The following is a 25194-nucleotide window of genomic DNA, read 5'->3' as shown; positions in this document are numbered from 1 at the left end:
ATCCTTTTTTTCTGGCTCGCTACAATATTACTACCACATGTGTGTTTCTGTGTGTTAGTTATTTTCTTTTATAGACATTGAAAGATACCACTGCTTGCTCTAGTTTGGTGAATAAAATATGTTATTATCTATCAGCTGTACGGTTGACTAGTCGAGTTTTCTTTTCCTCTTTCTTTTTTTTTATTCGTCACAGACAGGCACTAATCTACATACATGATATGCTTTGTTGTTGCTCTTTTCTGTTTTGTTTGTCAGTTAAAAAGCTTCTTTTTTTCTTTAAAATGTCTCTACTCTTCATTAAACCTTAGTACGTCAATTAGCCGGGACTGTTCCGCTGTAGTGGTGTAATTTAATGCATATCTCTTCAAAATATAGTCGAAAGCAATCTAATTTCGCCCCAGTCTAAGGTATCATGCACACTACATACACACACAAGCAATCAGCGTAACCCACCACCACTACTGGCGGTTTTTTAATTGTACAGGAGATAAAAAGATTTAAAAACAGAATGATTTGCTTATTCTTATTGTCATTGGAGCTTATGCCTGCAGTATCAATCAATCTTTATCCGCGCTACCAGGTAGGCATTAATGTCCTCCTCCTGAAGTGCAAAATGCATACATTTTAAAATAATGAAATGTATAATAAATAATAATCAATGAAATAATAATAAATAACAATGATAATAAAAAGGAAAGATTAAACAAAGTTCACAATTTTTTCATTAAATATTCGTACATAAAAGAGGCTCTATCCACGCTTGCTGTGAGTGCTGCTTTTTTTAGTAATGTTTTTGAAACGCCTGTTTAGTCATTCTAATTTCACGTAGTATACCGCGTGACAAGTATGTTGCTTTTTGTTTTAATGAACCAGTTGGACCCAACAGCAATCAGTAAATTTGCAAACACTGTGTTACTTTTTTTAACTTTAAACTCAACTCAATACAAGCACTCACAACCGTTTTGTTGCTACATCTCAGCGCCGCTCGGCAAGTATACAGTAGTGAGAGCAGAGCAGAGAAGCCATTATAACTGTACAGAACCTGATGATAATTGAATAATTCACAATAAGGTCCCGATAATATGCAATGGAGGAAAAAAAGACGAATTCTCCGACTCCGAAGTTCACAAAACCAGAAAAAAACAAACATAAAACAAAATCTAATACTTAAATCAAAGAGCTCTGTAAATTAGGCTCTTAATCTGGTTAATAATACGTATCAGTTACAATACAAGTCCAAATTCAGTCTTTCTCGGTGTAAAAGAAATGCACGTTAGCTTTAGGACAGGATGTTCCTCTCAAAGAAACGTTTAGTAACTCAACATAAACACTCGAACGATTGTTAATTTAATTGAGTGAGATAATGAAAACCTACCACTGTGCACTATAATAAAAATGTGTGACTGTATTAGGTTACTGCGTTTACTAAACTAGACAGCAATTTTTTGCTCCATTTTCCTGTGTCTAACCCTTTTGTCTGCATGCATGTTTAGTCAATGCAGGATTTTGCATCTAGCTCCGTTTTTGCTTACTTTTCAAATATATGATATGTGTTGATGTTCCGTAACTACATTCCACTAGATAGACCTAGCACTTTTGCAAATAATGGATATTACTTTGCGTCCTTCTTCTTGCTGGAAAGCCGCACTTCTAGCATTTTTTTCTACCGGTCCTTAACAATATACTACTCTCTTTATCTACAGGGTAGACAGTTATACTAATTTTTGTTGGTTGTTTTTTTCTTTTGTTTCAATAATACTGCAGCACTCAGTACTAGCTTTGACTGTACAAAATGTATTCTTAGTTGTAGATGTAATTCTTTGTCTCTAGAAGGCCTTCGTAATAAGATGATAAAATTGTTATTCCACTTTTTCGCTTTGACATTGTTTGTATTCTATCGAATACACGCAATTTTTTTAAATATGTTTTTTTCTCAAATTTTTCTGCCAATTGCAAGAAAAATATAGTACATTTCGACACATAAAACACAAACCAAACTATTGGAGTTTTGCGGATGGCCCGGTGGCAAGAACTACGGGTATCAAAGATGACCATAAACACAAGATGCATTTCAAATTTGTAGCACCAAAAAGTAAAAAGAGACGAAAACTTTTGTGTTTTTTTTTCTGATGCTTTTAGTGACGTCATGGCCGCGTGAGAATTAAAACGTCAGAAAAAATTAATTGGATAATATGTACGGGAGCGAAAAGTGTGCTCAATTCATTACGGCGTTATATAGTAGTCTACACTGATTCAGTGAGAGCTTTTGAAGGAACATAGTGTATTAAGAATACCTAGTGTTGTGTGTGTGAGTGTGTGTTTGAGGGGGAGCGTATAAAATATTGACCATATGAATGCAAATTCTCGGGTACTGTTAAACATTTTTGCTTTCTACACTGTTTGTTTCCCAAATCACAAATAAACGTGTGTTTGTGTGTTTTGTTCCTGCATTTTTTTTTTTTTTGCACAATGCGCTAACACCAGAGCCGAACACTTGCCAGATCGATTTACTCCTTACGGAATGGTATTGGATATTCGGTGTTTATAGCTTTGCTTTAAGTGTAACGAAACCTTCGTGCACGTCAGTTGCGCGAATCAGGGTTAAGTGTTGTTTGTGTTTACTACCATAGGTAAGCTACATATAACAGCTACTAGTATGATCCTCTACTATGGCTTTGTTTGCTTGCCATGCCGAGTACACGTACACAATTCTATTTCGTTTAACGTTAAATATTGTTTTGCATCTGTTACTGCCCCTCAATACCAGAAGTATGATAGAATTGTTAGTATTATAACAGAAAACATACTAATAATAGACAGATGCATAATGGCGCCGATAGACTATTAGGGCTGTCAAGATACTAACTGTCCAGATACATTTGCTGCGTCCATGCATTGTCCTACTTGTCAACATGTTTCAGGTCACACGTGGATAAGCTCAGGGTCTACTTTTTTTTGTTTTCCTTTTTTGTTTCTATAAACAGCTAGGCCACAGTAGTTAGTGCCGTACAAGAACTGCACACAATCTACCTAATTACGTTTGCAGTAAGCGCTGACTATGTGTGTTATGTGTGTGTTTCATTGTTTACATTCATGCTGAAATTTGTTTGTTTTATCTTCCAATCTCCAGACACATCCGATACACACCATCATAGCAGGCTCTTCACTATTGCTGTTCTACGCGCATACGCTTCGTACAGTCGTACGTATGTAGTTGTATAGTTTAATTAATTAAATATAGTTAGTTGCATGTGTAAAGTGTCTACAACCATTATCATTAAGGGGTGGGTTTCAGGGTGCTAAGGGTTGTCGGACCCTGATTAGCTAAAAAAGAGAAAACCAAACAAACAATCAGTAGTGGTTGCTGTGCTCCGGGCAGCTTCGCGCGTTACCATCTCTATTTTCGAATTGATTCATTAAAATGGAGCCCCTTTTACGAATCAATTAAAAAATTGGAAATGGCGGTTTTGTTTGCATCGGTGTTTTTCTTGTCATTTTGTTTTTTTTTTTTTAATGTGGTTTAACTTTTTGGAGTCAATAGTACTGGCTAGCGAACGGCTCGTCTATTCAATAATTATGTGTATGTTTAAAAGCATTTTGTTTTCATCCTATCCCTCATACACATTACTGTTAAAAATCGGGAGGCGGGTGCGATTATTATTCTTTATCCTTCATTCTGCGTTGTAATTATGATAACGACTAAAGCACCTGATATGTCTTTGTTTTTTTTTTTTTTGTTGATAAGTTGTGGCGTTGCATTTCTTATCTTCTTCTTTCGTTTTCTGCTTCTCTCATATAAGTATGCTGTGTGCATATTCATTTCATTCTTTTTAGATCAATGGTTCGCAAATTTGCTTTGAACGCTTTTCCGTTTCGTTTTTCATTGTATGTTTAAGTAACATACTTTGCATGTTCTACGCTTATTACTTTTTTCTTCTTTTTATTTTTTTGAGTTTGTTTTGCATTGTTACTACCAATCAATCTGCTAAACACGATATGAATCACATACATGATGAATGTTTTTTTTTTGTTTGATCATAAGACCGCATCGCGTATATTTTGACCGTTATTACTATTATTATTATTATTATTACTATTTTTTAAACCCAAATATGCTTACTAACAGCAGCAATATTAACAATATCGCCATACACACTTTTTATGCTTTTTTTGTTTTGTTTTTGCCCTTCTTTCTGATTCTTGGTTTGCTAGGGTATTTTCAAGTGATTTTACAATTCTCATAAAAAGCTTTCTTATAAAGTTAGAGTTTTCCTTACAACGCTATTTGTTTTCCGTTTCGTTAAGATTTCCTTCTCTTCGACCCTTCGGGTTTTTTGGTTTGGGTTTTGGTTTTTTGCTTTATAATAATGTATAATAATATCTAAGTTTATCCAGCTTTTTTGTTTTTCTTCTTCCACTTCTCCTTTGTTTGTTTTGAGTGATATGTTTTGGTTTTACATATTTAATATTAAATAGTCGGTTTTTAACATCTAAAAAAAGATGAGTCGTTACTTGTTTCTCTTACACAGTTACGCATGCAAATTTGGTTTTTAGGTTTTGTTACATCTTTCGCATCTTTGGTTTCTACATATGTATAATATGTCATTTTTGTTTGTTTGTTCGAAACAAGCCCTCTCAAATGATAACATGAACCTATCATGGCAATATTTAAGGTAACATCTAAATTGGGGCCTTTTTTCGTTTGTCTTCATCAAGCGTTCACAAGTTTAGATAGCAAGTTGTCCAAACCGAACACAACCTAGCCATTAAAAATAATACATCGCGAGTGGGACAGGCGGTACACAGTAGAGTTTCAAACGAAAAATTAAAAAACAAAGGAATGCAGTTCTACAGTTTTGCAGTGCCAGTCGCTAACTTTAACCGTGGTAAAATTCCTCATTCTAACCCTGCACTACACAGCGCCGGCGACGACGGCCGCTTACAATTTACACTTATATTATTTGTTTCATATATTCACTAATTTAGCTACACAGCAATATTTTCATAAGTCTTCAAGCACGTGATATGTATGTGTGACAGAGGTTTTTTTAGGGCACCAAAATTACCTAAAGAAAACAGATCACAGGATCCAGTCCTTTGGTAACGTAACCGATTTTCTTTGTATGTATGTTCTTCTTCCTCTTCTTATTATTCTTCTTCTTCCTCGTCTTCTTATTCTTCTTTTTCTCCATTTTGTTTTGGTTTGTTGGATTTGATTTGTTTTCAGTTTTTCGTGTTTTACTTTACAAAAGCAAAAAAAAAACAACACAATGATATGTATCCCCATCTCGATGTAGATGATGATGAAAAGCGCCTGCGCTTCACCAAGAAAAGCTCCTTGAAATTCGATATAATACGCCGCATCGCCATCAAACCAAACCGATACGTTTTTTCTTCTTCTTTAGTACGAATTGGATGTATACATTCCCTACGGTAAGCATGAATAGTTAGCGATCCATCTCCCCCCCACCCCACCCCGGGAGATGCCTATGAGCTAGGTGCATATACACGCCGGTGTTCCACCGGTGACTTGGGACTTTTAGTTGGTTCCGAGCGCCGCACAGAGCGAGATCAACACCAACGCCAACATCACAACGGTAGGCATCGTACCGGGTACGGTTGCTATCGACATTTGCTCGAGCAAGTTGCAAGGACTTTTCGACGGTACTGTAAAGGGCGACATTGGAAATGAAAGAGTGTGTTGGGCTTTTGTCTTTCAGAAGTATGGACATGCCAAGCGCTTTATATACCTGACCAAGCACGTAGTCTCGGTAGAAAGTCGTTCCAAAACGCGCACGACGTTGCCATCGGACCGCGGCCATACTTTTCGCCCCGCAGATCATCCTCACCTTCGGCATTGAAGATGAAAAAGATGGGATTTTCTCTGGTGTAGAGTGGCCAATGTTCACCTTCCAGGGCAGGATTGCTGTGGGCGGGAGAAATGTGCATCAGCATCAGGAGACAAATAAGTTCGAGGAATCAAGCATGGCGTTAGGGAGCTATCTGGAAGACGCATATACATACCCAGTACGGGCAAATTCACTGACAGACAATACCATGCGTCTGCTCAAATCCCGTTCCCGCTGTCGGTACTGCAGGGACGCATTCATCGGCTGGCCGAATATGTACTCGACCTCGTCCCCATGCAGTACGCCCATCCATTCGCCCCAAAGCGATGTGCTGGTACGCTACAAACCAGGAAAGGCATTATTAGTGAAATCTCCAACACAGTGCTACGACTTCTCTGCGACCGGTCTGATGACTCACGTGTGTAAAGTAATAATAGTGCACCGAGGCACCACGTTCCGTCAACCCGAGAGCAAACTCGTTCGTTGGACAGATGAAGAAGTGATCACCAACCGCACGGCCAACCTGATGTTGATTTTGATACCCATCGTTGCCACTTTCCCAACCGGTGTACTAGAAAATTTGCACCAAAAGTACGGATTAATCAGCACTCTCCCTCTCTCTCTCTCTCCCTCAGCTATAACCTCAAGTACCTGAAAGATGATAGCCTCACGTTCCGGCTCAGATGCTTTGTTGAAGATGGTGTTCATAATTTCCAAAAATTTGTCCCTTGGCAATGAGGTTGCCGCATCCTTTTCAAAGTAGTCAATAAAATCGTACAACAGAAAGTAGGTACCTACGAACGAGTGGGAGCGGGTGAGAATGTTGCAAACCTCGGTGCTGCACCGTCATACGCCTACCTTCGTCCCGGTTGCTACCGACAAGTATATCAATTCCTTCCAAATTTGCCTCCCGTAACATGGTCATCGGATCGGCGGTCATAAACACACCGTCAATGGTTGGTGCGGACGGGAATCCTAGTATGCCCGAGTACGAGTTCCACTGCTGGACAGAGATGGTTTTCGCATCCACATTTCTCATACACTGCATCACTGTGCTGGGCGATTCCTGCAAAAGAGATTGGGTGTGTGTAAAAAATTAATGTAGCTTCAGTAGCTCAAACGACAGAGCGAGATCCATACCTTCAGCATCGTCAGATTACAGTTACAATCGTCGATCAGTCCTTCCGCTATCTGCAGCGCTTTCTCCGCCGTCATATGGCTCCATGGTGCGTTCAGTGTTCCTGATTGCAAGATACCGCGCTTCGACAGTCCGCGCGTTACCGGCGATAGTAGATGCAAGCTAACCGAGCTACCGCCCGCAGACTCACCGAACAGTGTAATCAGATCCGGATCGCCACCGAACGCTTTCGCATTTTCCTTCAGCCACCGTATGGCCAGCGCTTGATCCCACATGCCCATGTTTCCTGTAGGAGGACGGTGTTTAGCAAGAGTGGTAGTAGCAATTAGTAGAGTGCCGTGGGGCTCACATAATGTAGAAACCACAATATTAGACAAACCGCACCTGGAGCATCCTCTTCGTAACCGTTAATGTACGGCGCTAGGTACAAGAAGCCAAATGCACCGACCCGGTACTGCATCGATGCGACGATAACATTACCTACTGCGGCCAGTATTTCTGCGTTGTAAATGTCTAGCGTCGAGGTGCCGCTCATGAACCCTCCGCCATAAATCCAAACAAGCATCGCCAGCCCACCCTTCGACTGATGCTGACGCTGGAAGTCGTCATCATCTTGGAAGTACTGTGAATCGCCCAGTAGAACGGGGGTGGTTAGCTATGTGTGCAGCTGTAGTTTCTAGTTGGATAAGTGTCAGACTTACATCATTGCTGCCAAAGTTCAGTCCCCTACCATGTCGGAGCCGCGTTTTCGTTGGCACCCATATGTTTAGATACAGACAATCTTCCGACACGTTCGTGTTCGGGTTCCACATTTCTTCGCCCGCGAAGCCAGGGAAATATTCATAACTAAAAATCAACCAACCATCATCAGAAGAAGCCTCATCTCGAGAGCCCTAAACTCAGCCACCCCATATACTCACCGTTCCTGTATGCATGATGGAGGTAGTCTGGTTGCATCCAGCACCCCGTGCCATGGTTCGGCTGGGACAGGCTTCTTAAACCGTAAGCTGTCGACCGGTGGCTTCGCGAACGGGACACCGTTGAACACGTGCACCTCACGCCCCTGCACCATGGTCGAGCGTCCACGTATCGGGCCGCTGCTGGTTTGCACCACCAGCCGATCAATGATGCCATATGCGGGACATATCACAGTCGCACCGAGCAGCAGCACAAACACGTTCATGTGTGGTCGACGGGTGCACTGGTTCACAAACATGGTGTCCGAGGGGGAGAGGAAAGAAACAAAAACAACAATGCTGACGAGCCGGGTTCCGGGTTGGCCCGTTTGATAGATGGGTGTTGGTGTTCGAGTAATCTAGCAGCCTGGCCCCAGCAGGGGTACCGCGAACGAGACTCGCAACGTTGAATGCTGGTTGTTTGGTCGGTCTGGTGGTCGCTGTGTGGTCGTTGATGCGCGCTTCTCCACTCACATTTCACATCATTGCCCTGTTGACTTCTTCAGGTTAATGTCACCGTGTGCAGACTGTCCTTTATTAGGAAGAAGACAACAACAAAACTAAAATTGCGTCCTGTATCACGACAGTGTCCTCGGTACCGGAGCAGAAACTAGTTCCAAGTTCGATAAGTTGCTGCTGCACAGCTGCTAATGACTTCGCAAGGGGTTTTGTGTGTTTTGGTTGTTATTATTGTTTTTTTTTTTTGCTATTCTAGCAGCTGAAACACGTTATCAGTTGGCAAGCACACATCACAACTTTCGACCGGAGCAGCCAGCAATAGTAGGTATCGTAAATTGAAATCACATGCTGGGTGAAATTCTGGCACGAAAGCTTGTGCGCAGGTCTCAACGGGTCGTCGTCGAGGGCACGTTGACATCGGGGATTCATATTACATAAAAAAAAAACAACAACATCACAAACCAAGTGTTCCGGAATGTCGTGATATGCTTGCCGTTGGTGAGAAACGCTCCGAATTTCGGAACACTCGTGCGCTTCGGAACTCTGGAAGAAATTGAGGTTCCGGGACAAACTGTGTTCCAATTAAAAACAGAAAAAAGGGTCCTTAGAATATACATGATAAGGACTTCAACTTCAGGAGCTTTACAAATGGATACTGTAAAACAGTACCCATTCTCCTGCAAAATAGTATAGGAGTCCTTCGTCATTTTACAAACAATAGCTATCATTATTATTATGCCTTCCCCTTATACTGCTGCTGGCTCTAACATATCTTACACCCATCACACAACTCTTGAAACAAATCATTCCCTCCATTCCTGGTAGGTTTGGCTATTTCTTGTAGGCGTCCCCTTCTTCCTTCCCGCGAGACAATATAAAATGGCTCCATATGGCTCCGATCCTGGTACCTAAACCGAACGACATTGAGAATGATTTAAATTATGTACCTATTTGACCTTCACATGCTAATCCTTCGCAATTGTGCACTTCCTGTCCCACATATTTCAATCACGCGTAGTAGTCCTGGTAAAGCAAAAAAAAAAAAAAACTTCTGCTTATCGATCACCGAGTATACTGTTTCATATCAGCCGCGTTTTGCTTCTTCTTTGGACGGCCTCCATCGCCCCTTATAGCACGTATGAGCTAGCCAGGTCTTACACATATGTACTACGCCTAACGTCGTCTATCGTACACAACACAACAGCCAAGGTGGGGGAGGACAAAACACAAATCTCACATATACAGCGGTAGAGTTGCACATCAGCAGAGCAAAACATGTGACTGCATACTACACGGTGCGTCCTTCGTGCGTCCAGGCGTCCAATCTCTTCCAACAATTTGGGGTAGCCTAACGGGGATCTCAACATTATGTAATTTATTGATTTCGCCCGATGCAACAAAGCAAAAACGCGTCATGTTTAATTTAGATGTATTCTGTGTGCATGGGTATGTGTACGTAACAACCTCGCTTAACAATCTCCAGGACTCTATTCGACACTAAAAAGGGGTCAGGAGCGAGGGATATCCGTTGTTGTCGGAGGATGGATGCTCTTGTAAACCCCCCAGCTCCCTCCCTCCCCCACCATTATATGGTTTCATAGTACCTGTGTAGTAGTACTATGAATCTTCACCGCTTCACTCCCCGATGTAACTTCCATCTCCCTCCCCCATATACACTCTCATCGTATCGTTATACAATCATCAGCGTCCGATTCCCACGAAGAAGTGTTCTACACCCCTTCTCGCATACTACAAAGTATTGGCTTTTTACTACAAGGCGAGCAGTAGCAAGAAAAAAAGCTATAAAAGAGCCAACAAACACAAACGCCCACGCGCGCACAGATACGCAGGCAAGAGAAGCCAACCCTGCCATCTGTCTTTGACCTTGAGCGTACCAAGCTCGCGGAAGATGATGCCAGGCGGCTGCACACGGACCAACTAATTCGATGAATACAAGTGACAATTCAATTGATTTTCCCTTTTTCCTCTTCCCAAATCACAGCAGGCTTCCTGTATCTGAACTATATAAAACACACACACACACACACACACAGCAGACCTCGAAAGGGTGGTAAAGAAAAAATTCGAGTGTGTCGAAACCCTTCAGAAATTGTATATCGTTAGCCGCCGTCGCCGCCATTTGCCGCAATAAAATGTCAAACCCGAATGGCAAACAGGTGCAAAGTGTGCCCCACAAGAGCGGTTTGTATTGATTTTTACCTTTATAACACCCCCCCCCCCCCCTTTCCTTCCCACTTTATTTTCCCCACTCCCTTCTCCCCTATTACCCTCCGATATCGTAGCCTATCGATATATCGGCAGATTTCGAGGACTCCCTGCGATTCTTGCCCTGCAGAGCTGCCCAACGTTGGTGATACACACACCGGTGATATCCAGCTAATTTGCTAGGAATATCTGCAGAACGGTGTGTTTCGCGAACATTCGAGCGATAAAATGGTCTTACTATTGTTACTATTACTACGAATCCTTCCAACGCGTTGCTAACGGGAGTTCACAATACTACTACTACTACTACTACTACTACTACTACTACTACTACTGTTTGCTTCCCCCTAACACCACCACCCACCAATTACAACAGCTACTGCTGGGCTCACGCCTCGGCCACTACCACAAAATACCTCAGGCGTTACTCGGAAGGTTACGCAGAGAGTGTTGTGGAGAGAACTTTATCGTGAGACAGGTGGGTTGGGAACGTCGTCTAACTGGCAAAGGAGGCAACATTGCCTGTCCCTGTTGCAAGACGAGCCCACCAGACGCCTAGACCCATCTTGTTGTGCGGGCGTGTTTGTGTGTGTGTGTGTAACTGAAGGGTCGATGGACACTTTCGGTGTTGCGTTGTACAAAACCCGTCAATCTTAATATTCGCAGGTTGATTGTATATGGCGGCCGCCCCCACAGGCGAACGTGTTGAATAAAACATTGAACAACACCTGGACCGTTCTACATTTCTTTCACCAGTGTCTGTATGCCAATGCTGAAGAGGGCGCAAAACACTTTGCTTGGATGAAGGGATTTACAAAAGAAAAAAAAAAGTTTGGGAATCCTGACAATTTATCTACTTTGATCCCGCCCTCTCATACACTGCTTATGCAAACAGAGTACTACAACGAAACCAGATAAACACTTTCACCAAACCACCAAACGCACCAAAACCAAATCGTCTTGAGAGTAATGTTTTGATGAGTCCTCGAAGTACTTATATAGCGGCAGCAGCAGCAACAACACTTCGGAACTCCGAATTTCCACTACACACGTGAACCTCGGTATGCTAGTTTGTGCTCTAGCATCAATGCACACGTAATGTGAGTGGTACCAACCAGCTGGAGCATCCGGGGATGGATGGGAACGCAAAAAACACAACCGATTCACCGCCAACGAATGCGCCTTATTTAGAGAAAAAACGTGTGTTCTGTGTGTGTATGTGGGGCGGGTGTCTGTATATTATGGCTGATGACCAGTATTTAGAATGTGAATTATGCAAAGCCTTATCGGAACACAAACACTGAACTGAAAAACTGTGTGTATCAAAATGTTAATCTTTCCGCTGCTCAACTGAAACTGACACGTACGCGGCAGGTCCTGAGCAGTTTCGCCTAGTTATCAGCATCAGCCAAGCAGCACTTGGGCTATATAGGTAAGGGGGTAGCCGCCACCGCCGCTTCACACAGCGCGGTTCGGCTTGTTCGTGCCGTTTTGCTCTCTCGCACACGGCACACACGAACGGGTCCACCGCGCTTCGGTACCGAAATCGATCGCACACGCAGTCCTGTTCTTTCGCAAGGCGAAGGCGCTGTTTCTCCGCTGTGTGTGCTCTCGCACAGTCGGATTGAGAGCCGCGGAGGAGTTAATAAACCCCGAGCGGCACACTATCCCGGTCCCTGCGTACATTGCCGAACCGATTCCTGTGCAACCCCTGAGCAAACTGAGTGAGGTTACAGGGGCTAGTGGACGAGCCGGGGAAGAAAAAAAAACCCATGCAACAACGGGTATTTCTGGCTATATGCACCCCCCACCCACCCCCTACAAAGTTCCAGTACGAGCGCGGAGAAAAGACCCAAAAGAACGCGATGCAATAGATTTCGGGGCCCAAGTCCTGGACCAACTGGTTGTATTGTGTTGGGGACCACGAACAACAAAAAAGCAAGGGAGCGCGCGCGCACACACTACACAATTCAGCAACCCGTAGTGCGTGTACATGTGTGATACACCAGAGCATGCATGCGTACGGCAGAGAGTTGGTTGTAAATTGATTGCTGGACCCTGTGTGTTTAACGGACGTACCCATCCAGACAACCAATTGGGCCCGTTTAAGAAAAAATAAAACACACACGCACACAGTACCAGCAAGCCAATCGTGGCTGCATCATCCTAATAAGCTTAAACAGCAGGAGTAATTATTATGATTAGAGGCCTGTGCAGTACCAGATAGGAAACGCTGATGGGTAATATAAGAGAGGGCATCACGAGGGTAACAACAACATACCGCGGTTGTTTCCGCACGTTTTGTTTGCCCGGTTGACACATGTACCACACGGTGATCACGCAAGTCACCAGCCGCTACCAACGAGTACCAGGTTAGCAAGCTGAGATGAAAACGCAGAACGCAATTTCAATACTGGCCTCTCACCGGAACGTCGGCACACAGTTGCTATCGATGAAGTCATATAGCACCTTAACAATCACTGTGCTACACTTTAACCCCACGCGAGAACTTCGCAAGCCTTTTTCTCGCGACTAACCATTACTGAAGGTCACAATTTTTTTACCTCCTTGACTTAATGTAATTCTGAGCTAGATATAGATTCGAGACGTAGATAACGTTCTGCCATGTGCAGAGTCTCAACTCTTCAACTTCTTCTTGGCTTTGCGACCTATTTAGGTCACGCCAGCCATCGAATGTGGCTGACTAAACTTGCTTAACATCCACACAATTGTATGGTCAATCCTCACTACACTGGAACGGTCCGGATGGGATTTGAAAACCCCGCCCCCTCCTGCCGTGTGAATACCGGCGCCATTGTTGCATCGCTCTGGGTATCAAATCAAATTCAGGGAACTGTATCCCTGAACATACCTATACGAACGTTTGATCCAGTAGTAACTTTATTGTATAACGACCATACACTAATGTTAGGATCAATAAATAAGTCGAATCTCTAAGATAGCAACTTGAAATATTTAGGTGTGTTTGTTATCAAATTGATCCTCTAGATTTATCATTTTTTAGGAGCTTACAGCGATGCATCCTAGCGTTCAAGTCGTCCGTACACTGCTTTTTGACTACGTTGAACCTAATACTTTAATTGATAAGTTTCCTAATTCCTTCGGACGCCATGCAAACATTAGGAATACACTATTCTTTCTTTTCAGTATATCTGTCACTCTTACAAACACTCTTATAGTTTTTGTTTGGTTGTTGTAAAAGGGAACATTTAAACTTTGCTTTATTCAATCGATTGTTGCGACACTGTTTCTCTCTTTTTGCTTGTTTAAAATATACTTTCCAGCTAGCGTTATCAGACTCAGCACGTGACAGATTATTTGAAAAACACACACACAAAACCGAGGACGATAGGTAACGAGGAGCGTCACTAAAGGAACGTTTCTTGCAAAACAGGACAGCAAAAAGGAGACAATCTGAAATCGTTGACAAATAGAGTTCGAGTGATTTATTCAAAACGTTAACCGTTAAACGTTTAATTTATTTATTTTTTGTTTTGCTGGTAAGGTTAATAGTTATGATGGAGTGTAATTATGAAAATGTGTCTGCGGCAAAAAAATACAAAAAAAATATTTTTTTAACTTTAACGGTTTTTTTTAAATAGTCTAACAAACGAAAAAAGCGAGCCCTATTCACGATTTTCTGTTTTAGCATCAACAGTCGCACCATCCGGATGATCCGTATCGTTTGACGCCGACCCATCCTTTGTGACGTTCGGCTGCGATGGAGTTTCCTCCACCTGGTCACCTCCCTGTGGGGCGGCGGTACTTGGTTCACGCTTTGCTTTATCCGCCTCACCGACCGATTTGTCCTGCTTCTTCACATCCTGGGTGGGAACGCTGCCACCCGATTCCTTCTCTTTCGGTGCAGATGTTTTCTCCTTCGAGCTGTAACGTATATCACCATAGTGTGTTGTGTTGTGTCGTTAGGATATGCTGTTTAAAGTAAATGGATTGTAACGTTGATGCTGGCTGGCTTACCTTTCCCGCTTGGACATTGACACGGTGGATGTGGACCGTTTACGATCGGGTATGTTCACCGCTGTACGGACGCGGTCATACACACTGGTTATAATCGAATGATATTCAGTGTTTTTGCGCTGCGGATAGAGAGAGAGAGGGAGAGTTGTTATTAGTAATGTTATTCCTATAGGTAGCAAACACACTCTACCATAGTAATATTATAGGGTTTTCTTGGTAAAGAAACAACTCTTGTCTACTTGACGCTACGCTCCTAGTCCGTTCAATTCTAGGCCTCGGCCTTAGCCGAATCTCTTTGTAGGCGCGTTAGAGGAGGGATGGATGCCGCCAAATAGTTCTTCTTAATTCTTCTTAGATCAGTTAGATTTGAAATCTGGTCAGATCAATCTTGGAGTATCTTCTTCTTCTTGGCTAAAGTTTCTAAAGTCCCGTCGGTCATCTAATGACTGTCTACTCTTCAACCTGGCGCCCGACTTACGCAACCCCAACCTTCAACCCGACTTACGCAGGGATGACGTACGGATAGGTGACTGCACCTGCGAGATCGTCCAAAACATCATTTACATTGGGTTAAAAGTCATCACCGACCACATCATTGAAATACGGGATAGGATGCTGGCTGCCTTTCTATTGTCTGAGGAAACTGCTCAACTAAAAACACTTGTCGAGACGATCGAACCTGGGACTACACAGAACTTTTACAGTCCCGGTACTCACATACGCTTCTGAGACTTGAACTCAAACTAAAACTGACGAAATCCTCTTAGCTGCGTACGAGAGCAAAATGCTCAGAAGGATTTACCCCCCCCCCCCCCCCCCCCCCAACAGTTTAGAGAATTTTTGCTGCAAGCCAAGCGCGCGAAGCGGTTGTAGCGCCTGATAACATATGAAAACTACGGGATCAGAAACTTCTCAGTCGGACGAAAAAAGTTTCATGTAAGTGAAACTAACACTATCTGTAACAAGCGCTTTTAGAATTATAAAAGAATCGTTCAACCTGAAGCATTGAAGCATAACGTTCAACTAAACCCTGTAACTTTTGCAAATGTGTGTTGTGCTGTGTACCGAACTAGAAACAATTACCGTCAAATCGCGAATAGTTTGTTCGTTGTCGCTCAACTTCTTCTTCGCCGCCTTCAAATCGGCCAACAGATCGCTAATCTGCTGCGCGGAGCGTTTATTGCTGGTGGTAAGCTCCTCGTTCAAGTTGCGCACCATCTCCAACGAACGTTCTGCTCGCTCCCGTGCCTGTTCGATGATTTTCGTTTGCTCCAAATTTTTGCCCACATCGACGATCGCACCGTTGTACTCGATCAGACCTGCAGAAAGAAAACAAAAACATGAGTCAGAGCACAATCCGAACAGCGCAAAAAAGCTTGCAAATAACTGTACCATCGGATGTAGAGGGAAGATCTTGGGCAGGTTCGGTTTTGATCTTCTTTGATGCAGGCTCTTGCGTTAACTCGTCACCATTAACCAGTTGCATCACGCTCGTTTGCAGCTGGCACATGTAGTCAGTATTGCCACGTGCCAGTTCCAGAGCTTGCTGTTCGGTTAACTCGTTCTCTAACCCATCCGGGTCAGCCACCGATTCTGACACGCTAGTAGCCGGGTGCTGAGGGGCAGCAGCGTCATCGTCACCCTTTTTGTTATGTGATTTGTCTGCATCGAGCGCTTTATCGGTAAGCTGCCTGTAGTGCAGCGTATGCTTGGCGGCAGCCACATCGCCAACAGTTTTGCGAATCTGCGAACGTGACAAATTCAGCCCCAAGCAGTAAATCAACTCAACCAAATCTTTCTCCTGCATGTACCCGCACTGAGTAATGTCGAAGTACACAAACGAGAGCAACAGTTCCGGCTGAACAGTGTAAAAGCGGGCCGGTTCCTTGTCCGGCTTAGCGGAACGATGATCATCGTCCACGCTGCGCTGTCGGCGCCTACGATCGTTCTGCTCCTTATCATCCTTCCCTCTGGCGCCGTCACTCTTCTCGGTACCGCTTGTTTTGCCTTCCTCGCCATTGCTCGTCTCGCCCGCAGTTTTTGCACTTTCCGTACCACCGGATACCGCTGCCGTACCGCCGTCCTTCTTTGTTTCGACGGCTTTTTCGTTCGCCTTTGCTAGCTTATGAAGTTCGGTGTAGATTTTGAAACCAAAATCGCGTGCCAACATATCATTGAACAGCTCGGCAAACAATGCTACCTCGAAGGAATGTTCCTTCGTGTCCTCCGGCCGATAGTCTAGCAGCACCGACAGCGACACGACCGAGCAGTCGAACTTGCCCGATTTGGCCGTACGCGACGGATGCACCAGAACGTGCGGTTCCTTCGGCATCGTGTACCAACGTTCAAGGTTTTTACGGTCCTTCTCGCTTAGCTTTACGACGACGGTCGGTTCCTTCTTGCGTGCTGGTGGAACGGTTGTTGTGGCAGCATTCGGATCCGTTTTATTCGCCTCCGAGGAATCACCCTTGCTGGCAGAGGTAACAGCAGTTTTAGGTTTGCTGTCGTTCGAGGCGGCATCCGATTCTTGCTTTGGTGGAGCGTCAGACACATCGTGCATCTCCACATCGGTGGGGCCAGATTTGACATCATCAGGCGTATCCTCCGATGGAGCTGTTGTAACCTCCTCGGTACTGGCAGGTGCGTTTGAAGAATCTAGTTCTTCTTCTGTCGCTTCTTCTTTTTCGGTTGCTTTTGCTGCTATCAACTGTTGCGCCTGCTTTTCTTCAATGATTGCATCGGATAGACGAGCAAGCAGCACCGCCTTGACACCTGATAGGAGAAACCGGTTGAAATATTAAAGATTATTGTAATGACTTTTGGATCAATAAAGCGACCCAGAAATTGAGAGTACTTTACAAACTTGGAAGAATTTTTATCAAGATATGAGATTCTTGCTGTCGTAATTGGAAACTAGTCAGCTACCTAGAGCCGGAAGAATCCGACTCCGTGACATTTGGGCGTTTATTTCAGAGCAATTTATTTATACTGGAGGTTACTTAAGTGGTATACTTGGGATCACCCAGAATCGCCCCTAACTCTCCTTTATTCAGCGCTCGCTTCGGATAAATAACAACACCACGTCGCCATCTTTGTGGTATTTTTTAATGCACGTGGCAACTATTGGGAGGCTTCTTGAACGGGATATGTCGCCCTTTTCATTGATTGTGAACCGCAGCTTCTGTTGAATGTTCCATGGGGCTTTAAATGATCAAATGACCAGATCCAGGATCCCACTCGATAACCCTTCCCTTCTCCAGAAAGTCCAAAGTCTGATAGATATTGGCCCGATCTCTCAAAGTATGTAGTCATCTTGTATACATTGACCAGGTGTGGGCATGCAAAATCGGAACATTATTCTTCCTTTTTTTAACGTATACGTTATGACCAACATTAAGAATGAACCATCGCGCTGCTGTAGCCTCCATTAAAGCCTGACATAGTTTGTTCAATATACGACGGAAGCAATCAACCGTCGGTTAGTGGTTTCAAAAAATCTTTTTATAGATCTAATAAGAAAAAAAATTCCTAACAAAAACGCAGATCTGTCACTTACCGTCGGTCGGAAGGTTGCGATTCGTTAGTTCCGCCTTCAGCTCAGCTACCTTCATCTTCTTGTATTCCATCAGTAGCGTCTCGGTATCCACTTCCGTCACCGCAGCCATTGTCGGTGTTGCCGTCGTCGTCGTGTCCGTGGACGGCTGCAAATGTACACAAAACAAACAAGGGAAAAACAACATTATACCATCGATGCCGTCCCTTCATACCATCTAGATAGGTAAGATAAGAAAATGAAAAACAGAAAAACAAAATAATAGTCGGGACGCGCAACATTAAATGCTCTCGCACCGTATGCGCGTAATGGAACAGCTGCTGCGAACGAGTATGAGTATTATATAGATATATATCACACTCAGCATTTGTGTATACACGATTGCTGTATTTAGAAACAAATTGATAATTAGAATGAGACGTTGGTGTAGGGTGGGTTAGCCATATCGATAAGCTATCCTAAAATTGCGTTAATAAGTTTAGAAAAATAAACAAAGAGAGCCTCCGGGGAGATGTGTAACAGCAACAGATTGGGTAAACTATTTGCCGGCGCCACCCATACACACACCAAGAGAGAAATAGAGAGAGAGAGACAGAGAGAGAGATAGAGCTTAAACAAATGCTAGAGTTGTGGAATTGTTGTTCGCGGGAATGTCATGAGAATGAGTCAAAACACCACACACGTCTTTCCATTCCATTTGCCCCACAAAAGAAAGGACACTCGTGTCCAACTATCCAAAACAACTCTCGTGGTCGTGAAACAAATCTAGGCTGACAGTATGCGCATATATATATATGGGGTGTGTATGTCTCTGCGTGTTTGTGTGTAAATGTGTTTGAAAGTAGAATATTAATTGCAAAACCCCGTTTTTACTAGGTGGATAGAGAGACATCACGGCAGCAATTGTTGATCCACCTCTCGACAATGTCGTACTGTAGCTACTGGTATTCGTTACCATTATTATGCTGCTACTGTTGGTGCTGCTGCTACCGCCGCCGCCGCCGCCCTGGTTTCCTCCGTTTTCCTCGCTCACCGATACCGCTGTTGCTGCCGGTTCTGCAACACCGGATGATTTCGCCGACTCCACCGTAGCAGCGTTCGGTTGCTGCTGTTGCTGCTTCGATTCCTGCTGTTCCGCCGGTTCCACTCCCGACGACGTTTCCACCGCAACACTAGAGGACCCAGTGGACTTGGCAACCTCGTCTTCCGTGCTGTTAGAATTTTGTGATTCAGGTGCAGATGTTTCGGCTAGCACCTGCTGCTGCTGCTCCTCCTGCTCCTGCACGGTGGCGCCGCCAACGGCGTCCTCCCCACCGCTGCTGGTGTTGCTACTTTTAAGAATGCGTTCCAACTGAAGTTGGTAAGTCTGCTGTATCTTATCCCACTGGCTTTCCGCTGGTATGCAGGCACTCATACGGGGCAGAAATATGACCACCGTTTCAACGCGTGGCGGAATCAAACGACCTTTATGGTAGGATTCAGTGCGACGGTAATAGATATCCACGAAACGGTACCTGTGTGTTGTATACAGCAGTAGGTTTGGTTCAGATTGAAAATGTTAAATAAATATGGTAATATATTGGTTTTGTTGTGTTATAATATGATTATAAATATATACATTTATATATATATATATATATATATAGAGAGAGAGAGAGCGAGAAAAGTAAAACCTTTTAGAAGGAAATGGTAGATGTGCCAACAGGAGATTTGTTCTTGCAAATAGTATCACATCTAAACCCCGTTTAGACACATCAATTCCAATTTCATACAGAGATTTTGTCGGGGTTATCATCAAAAGATGTTCTAATAATCTAGTATAATAAAATGAAGAGTATCTATACCGGTATACTGGGCATTTAGAGACTTTTTTTTAACTATTAGGTAAGTGAATAGAGCCGAAAAATGTTGAACACGTTGAGTATCGGTAACCAGATAGACTGTCCGTTCCGTTGCGGGCAAATAGGTAGTTTTGTTTAAATCACATCAACAGGAGTAAACCAATTAGGTCTAATAAAAAGCACCCTCCATCATGTGCGACGATAACGAACGGTGGAATAATTTTGTGCGCATAATAACAGTAATATTTCCATACCAGCGTATATAAAAAACTACAATTTGAGAAAACTATCTTTACAAAAAAAAAAAACATACCCGATACTAAATGAGTTATAGTCACGATTTTGAACAGCGAATTAACGCAGGGCATAAAGAATGAAAAGAAAAATAATACTAACTTAAGTTGCTAACCATCGGTAGACTTAAGTTGGGGCGGCTCGGTGATGAAAGGCGACATCGGCCAAACGACAGGACCTGGGTTCAAACCCCATCCGGACCGTCCCCCCGTAGTGAGGACTGACTAACCTCACTACGCGGTATTGATTAGTCAAACAATACGGCCAGGCCGTTCATACGAAGAAAACAAGTTGTTAACCATCACTATGACCTATTTAAATAGAGTATTCTATAACAAAGACCCCTTCCCCAAGGTATGCGTAGTATTCCAACCGTCGATAGCTAGGGTACGATCGCCATGGAACGTGCAACAAGATGGCAGATCGGTAGATTTTACACGTTCACTGTTTTATCAATGTTTAAGGATACAAATGAAAATATTGGAGCCGCCTGTTCTACTTTAATAAAACAAAATTATAACATTTATAATAACAATTAAGAACATCGATAAAACGACATTAAGCATTGAAAAGTCCTCTGTTTTCAACTAACGAATTTAAATGCTATCGTTTGCCAGTGAAAGAATCAAATAGGCTCCCGGTACACGATACGATTCTTTGACGACGAATCTCGTCGTTGATCAAAATTCGTTACTTTCAGCTTGAATAAAAAACGCAAGCGAAGCTACATGAGCCTAATGGAGTTACGAATTAAGGCAATAAGAACCTTTTTTGTTTGTTTTGACTATCGGTAATCGTTCCCAGAAGCTATCAACGATTGGAAACACCACAGGTAAAGCATTAAAGCTGCTAACCTATCGCATTTATTCGTCCTACCAAACGTGGACGAAAGGGAGACGAAAGTAAGCGACCGATTGAATGGTGTATGTTTCAGTCCGATGCGAGCCACCCCGATCGGGATCAAATCGTGTAATTTTTATCCTTTTGTCGCCGAGTTATTTGTTTAGCTTGGTTTCGAAATACAGTACACTCCCGATACCTACCATAGCGAACACGCCGAAAGATCGATCCCGGTGAGTGCTTTGCACGTGCGGATGGCCGTCCGCATCAGTACCTTCGGATCATTGTGCGGGTTCGCCCCGTCCAGCGATGGTGACCATGGGCCACCGACCGCCATCAGCTCGTTCTTGCCCCGTGCACCAACCAGGAAATTAACCATGCGCGTCGGATGCAGATAGTTGCGCGACTCGTCCCGCCGCTCCTTCTCGTTGCGGTAGAAACAATTTTTGTAGATATCCACCAGCTCCGGTGTGCTCATCAGCATCACCTTTACGCTGTACAGATAGTCCGCATCGGTCGGATCGAGAATCGTTTTCTCCAGCGGCAGCGGCCGTTCCACCTCCTTGTTAAACACGTGATAGTGGCAACCAGTGTGCAGGGGAAGGGGTGCGCTCGGGGGGAACGCTTTGGGCCAACCGACTTCCGCCAGGAAAAAGTCGGACGGGATGTATAGTTTCGGGTAGCGGGCGCGCAGCTCCAGAATGCTGACAGTTTTGCTGTAAAAAAAAAACAACGAAAAATACGTTAACGCAAATCTCGCTACAGTAACAAGTGTTTTGAATGGTATTTTTGAGAGGGTAAATTCAGGTTTTTTTTCCCGGAGTCGAATTAAGCCGATACCGAGACATTCTGTTATTCAGAAAATTATTCAGCAAATCAAAGTATGAAGATAAGACGCAGTTTAAGGTCAACGTTGTATGACAAATGTTTCCAACACATCTAGCATGCCCAATTAAATACCAGTTCATAGTTTGAAGACAAAAAAGTTCAAAAAAAAAAACATGACTGTTCCAACCTAGTCGTTATAATCGAATCCCTATAAAATCCCAATCGGAATGAAACCTAATCGGATCGGATCGGATCCAATCGATTCCTAATTCAACACAAATGACAAAAACAGACAAAAGCTTACTTCTCATTATAGCGAGAAGTGATTGCTTATTATAGTACGACGTGAGATTGAGATTGATCATGGAAGATAGAGAATCCTAATTAGAACGAATCTTGATGGAATCCACATCGAATCTAATCCGAATAGGATCGATTCCCATTGGAATTTCATCAGATCAATTCCCATTGGAAACCGAATCGGATCGAATCCCAATAAAATTCTAACTGGACCGAATCTCTATGGAATCCGAATCAGATGGAATTCTAATCGAATCGCAAACAGATTGCTACGGATTGAGTCTTCGAATCTTCCGACACTAATCCGCAGATAAATTCCCACCCGGAGTAATTCGCTGTTAACTCCGGAGCAATCCGGATTAACCTTCTGTTGAGTCCGCAGAGCATTCCGGAGTTAGTATCGGACATTACTACGGATTACTCCGGGGTTAACTTCGAATTTGACTACGGATTACTCCAGAGTAAACTCAGATTTTGACTGCAGTCTAGCTTCGGATTTACCCGTAATAAACCTCGGAGTTAACTCGGGATTTTTCCGGAGTTGATTCCAGTATTTATATGTCGGAGTCGGGTTTAACCCCAGAATAATATATTCTGGAGTTAAACCCTATATTATATAAAACTATAAAAAAAATGTATAAAAACTTAAGCTTTTATACGTCGTTACCGGTGTGGATTCAAGAATCCATTCCGGTGTTCCTCCTTCTAAACGGTACATGTGGATACTTACATAGGTAGCAACTGCTTCGGTACTTGCACCATATATGGTGGAACTGAACGGAGGCGTGCCCGTTTTGGTGAATGCTTCTTAACGGGGCTGCGTTCCCTCTCGCGTGCTCGCTCCGGCGAACGTGCGCGCCGCTTTTCGCGGTACGAACTCCTGTCCGGTTCACGGTCGTCCCGCTTCCGTCGGCGCTCTACATCGTCATACTGCGAGAAAATTGAGAGGAAATATTTTAGAATGTTTCCCATTTTAGAAACCATTTTCGCCCTGCTTCTAACTCACATCATCCTTCGAGCGAGAGTTGGACGATCGACGCATATTACGATCCGGTGACTTCCGTGCCGGTGTGTTGTTGTTGCTGTACCGGTTGCGTACGTTCGCGCGCGATTCGGATTCGCTGTTCTGCGACCCGGCATTCGTGGCGTACGCCGGGCTGGTGTGAGCTCGCGCCGCCGACGAGTTGGTGTGCGGGGCCATCGAGGAGTTTATGTTGGTGGTTTGCAGTACCTGTACGCGGGACGCATTCCACTTGAACGGCATGTTGGTGTTGTAGGCCGCATCGACCAGCACCCGGTCACCTACTTTCGGCAGTATGCCCTTCACGCAGGTATTCGTGTGAAAGAACACTTGTTCATCGATGATGCCGTAATCGTTCTGAAGCTTCGTTACCAGCCCGGTGCCGCTGAACGCCCGGTTGTTCGGGTTGAATTTCGGTGTGTTCGGGTTGACTTGCTGCGGTTGGGGTGTGGGCTGTGATTGAGGCTGGTTCTGGTAACCGATCGCATTGATTGGCCGGGACGTGGGATATTGAACCGTCTGCGAATAGATGGCCGATTGTTGAATGCCCATTTGCGGTAGGATGGAAATGTTTTGCTGCTGTTGTTGTTGTTGCTGCTGTGCATGCTGCTGTTGTTGTTGTTGCTGCTGCTGTTGCTGTTGTTGCTGCAGACCTACAAGGGCGGAGGGGAAGGTACGGGGGAAGAAAGAACGAGACGATATTAAAAATCTTTCTGCTAGCTCTACGGTTTATGAAAGCAACGTACCTATATTGGGATTGTAGACAGGTTGCGCTTGCGGGAAGCTTACAATTGCCTGCATATTGGCCATACTCTGATGCCCAGCATTCCGCTGCCATGGCGGATTTTTCTGATTGAACGCCATTGCCGCCTCCTGCACCTTTTCGGAGGTGTCACACTACACACCAAACGACGCTTCGATGGGCCGGGAGAATTATCACCAATCAAAAAACAAGGCGAACGCCAATCGGCGAAGCAATATGGTTAACCTACAAACGCTACAGACAATGTCGGCTTGGGCGCGACTTTTTTCACCAAAAGCGATTCAACGCAGCGGGCTACCAATAAGCCGACACCGCTTACTTTTCACACACTACAAAGGAAATGGGTCTTTTTCTCTGAATCGCGGTGTACAGCGCTTGTAACTTGACAATGACAGTATGCAAGACGGGCGCGTACAAACCGCAGCGTACCGAATGCGTTTTGCCTGTTTTTGCGTTTTGCGTTAGGTATGCGTTTTGCTCAAAAACGCATACTTTATACGAGTTTTGTGACAGCTTTTGTTGAACTGGTTAGCTGACGTTATCATTGGCAGGAAACAGTTGACAATTGCCTACCGGTGTAGGCAACGGTAAATTTCAAACTGATCATTCTTGTCGTTAACGTTTATTTAAAGCTTGTTTGGTTTAATGTTTAAATAGTTCAATACCTGGTATCCCAAAACTAGTTTCTTTTTTCAATCGTCTCTTGATTTTTTGCATATTACGAATGATATATTCATCTGCACTGACTGGTAAAGGTAGTAAAACTGGCAATGCCGAAGAATGAGCTTGAAGCTGAATATATTTTGCTTGAACAAGATAAAATCTTTTTTGCTCTTTGAAAAATTATATATATACAAAATGGCAACTGAAGGCGCCAAAACAAAAACGTGAAAGTGACATAACGCTCAAACGCATTGCAGGGTTCGCATGACCACTACTGTGAGAAACAGAAATTGTCTCCCAACAAATATGCCAATAAAGTGTCAATAAAAGTGGACTCTATTCTATTATGGAACAAAGCAACTCATCGATTAATCAACCCCCCTAAATTTGCTACCTCTACTCTGTACAAACTGTATAAATTTGTACCCAAAGGGGTTTCTTACAGTGTGTGCACGGTCATGCAA

The 25194-nt window shown here is 43.7% G+C and overlaps 3 protein-coding genes across 3 annotated transcripts in view; 1 reads left to right on the top strand and 2 right to left on the bottom strand.

Annotated features, from left to right (window-relative positions):
- LOC126561877 (uncharacterized) overlaps positions 1 to 25194 on the top strand; it is a 179114-nt gene that overhangs the window by 64457 nt on the left and 89463 nt on the right. The window lies entirely within an intron of this gene.
- LOC126556396 (acetylcholinesterase) lies at positions 5540 to 8203 on the bottom strand. The gene is made up of 10 exons (XM_050211665.1): positions 7908 to 8203; positions 7689 to 7833; positions 7372 to 7609; positions 6990 to 7273; positions 6708 to 6915; positions 6501 to 6643; positions 6268 to 6420; positions 6025 to 6188; positions 5751 to 5926; positions 5540 to 5667 (listed from the first exon to the last, which is right to left on the bottom strand). Exons 1-10 carry the CDS (start codon positions 8201 to 8203, stop codon positions 5540 to 5542), a joined length of 1935 nt encoding a protein of 644 aa, XP_050067622.1.
- LOC126567103 (cell division cycle and apoptosis regulator protein 1-like) lies at positions 14276 to 24168 on the bottom strand. The gene is made up of 11 exons (XM_050223339.1): positions 24051 to 24168; positions 23290 to 23957; positions 23014 to 23213; positions 21359 to 21871; positions 19136 to 19694; positions 18184 to 18328; positions 16269 to 17399; positions 16020 to 16220; positions 15711 to 15946; positions 14628 to 14746; positions 14276 to 14534 (listed from the first exon to the last, which is right to left on the bottom strand). The coding sequence occupies exons 1-11, from the start codon at positions 24166 to 24168 to the stop codon at positions 14276 to 14278; spliced, it is 4149 nt and encodes a 1382-aa protein (XP_050079296.1).

This window comes from Anopheles maculipalpis, chromosome X, assembly GCF_943734695.1.
Source record: "Anopheles maculipalpis chromosome X, idAnoMacuDA_375_x, whole genome shotgun sequence".
Lineage (NCBI taxonomy): Eukaryota > Metazoa > Arthropoda > Insecta > Diptera > Culicidae > Anopheles > Anopheles maculipalpis.
Note: the sequence above shows the minus strand (reverse complement) of the source record. Positions and strands in the feature narration are given on the sequence as shown.

What these genes read in the sequence shown, in the direction of transcription:
- LOC126556396 (XM_050211665.1), bottom strand. Translation starts at nt 8,203, where the DNA reads ATGTTTGTGAACCAGTGCACCCGTCGACCACACATGAACGTGTTTGTG. An exon ending in CCATCATGCATACAGGAACG is followed by an intron (nt 7,834 to 7,907) that starts GTGAGTATATGG and finishes GTTGATTTTTAG; the next exon opens with TTATGAATATTTCCCTGGCT. An exon ending in TGAACTTTGGCAGCAATGAT is followed by an intron (nt 7,610 to 7,688) that starts GTAAGTCTGACA and finishes GGCGATTCACAG; the next exon opens with TACTTCCAAGATGATGACGA.
- LOC126567103 (XM_050223339.1), bottom strand. Translation starts at nt 24,168, where the DNA reads ATGGCGTTCAATCAGAAAAATCCGCCATGGCAGCGGAATGCTGGGCAT. An exon ending in CAAATCACATAACAAAAAGG is followed by an intron (nt 16,221 to 16,268) that starts GTGACGATGACG and finishes CTAGCGTGTCAG; the next exon opens with AATCGGTGGCTGACCCGGAT. An exon ending in AAACTATTCGCGATTTGACG is followed by an intron (nt 14,747 to 15,710) that starts GTAATTGTTTCT and finishes CTCTATCCGCAG; the next exon opens with CGCAAAAACACTGAATATCA.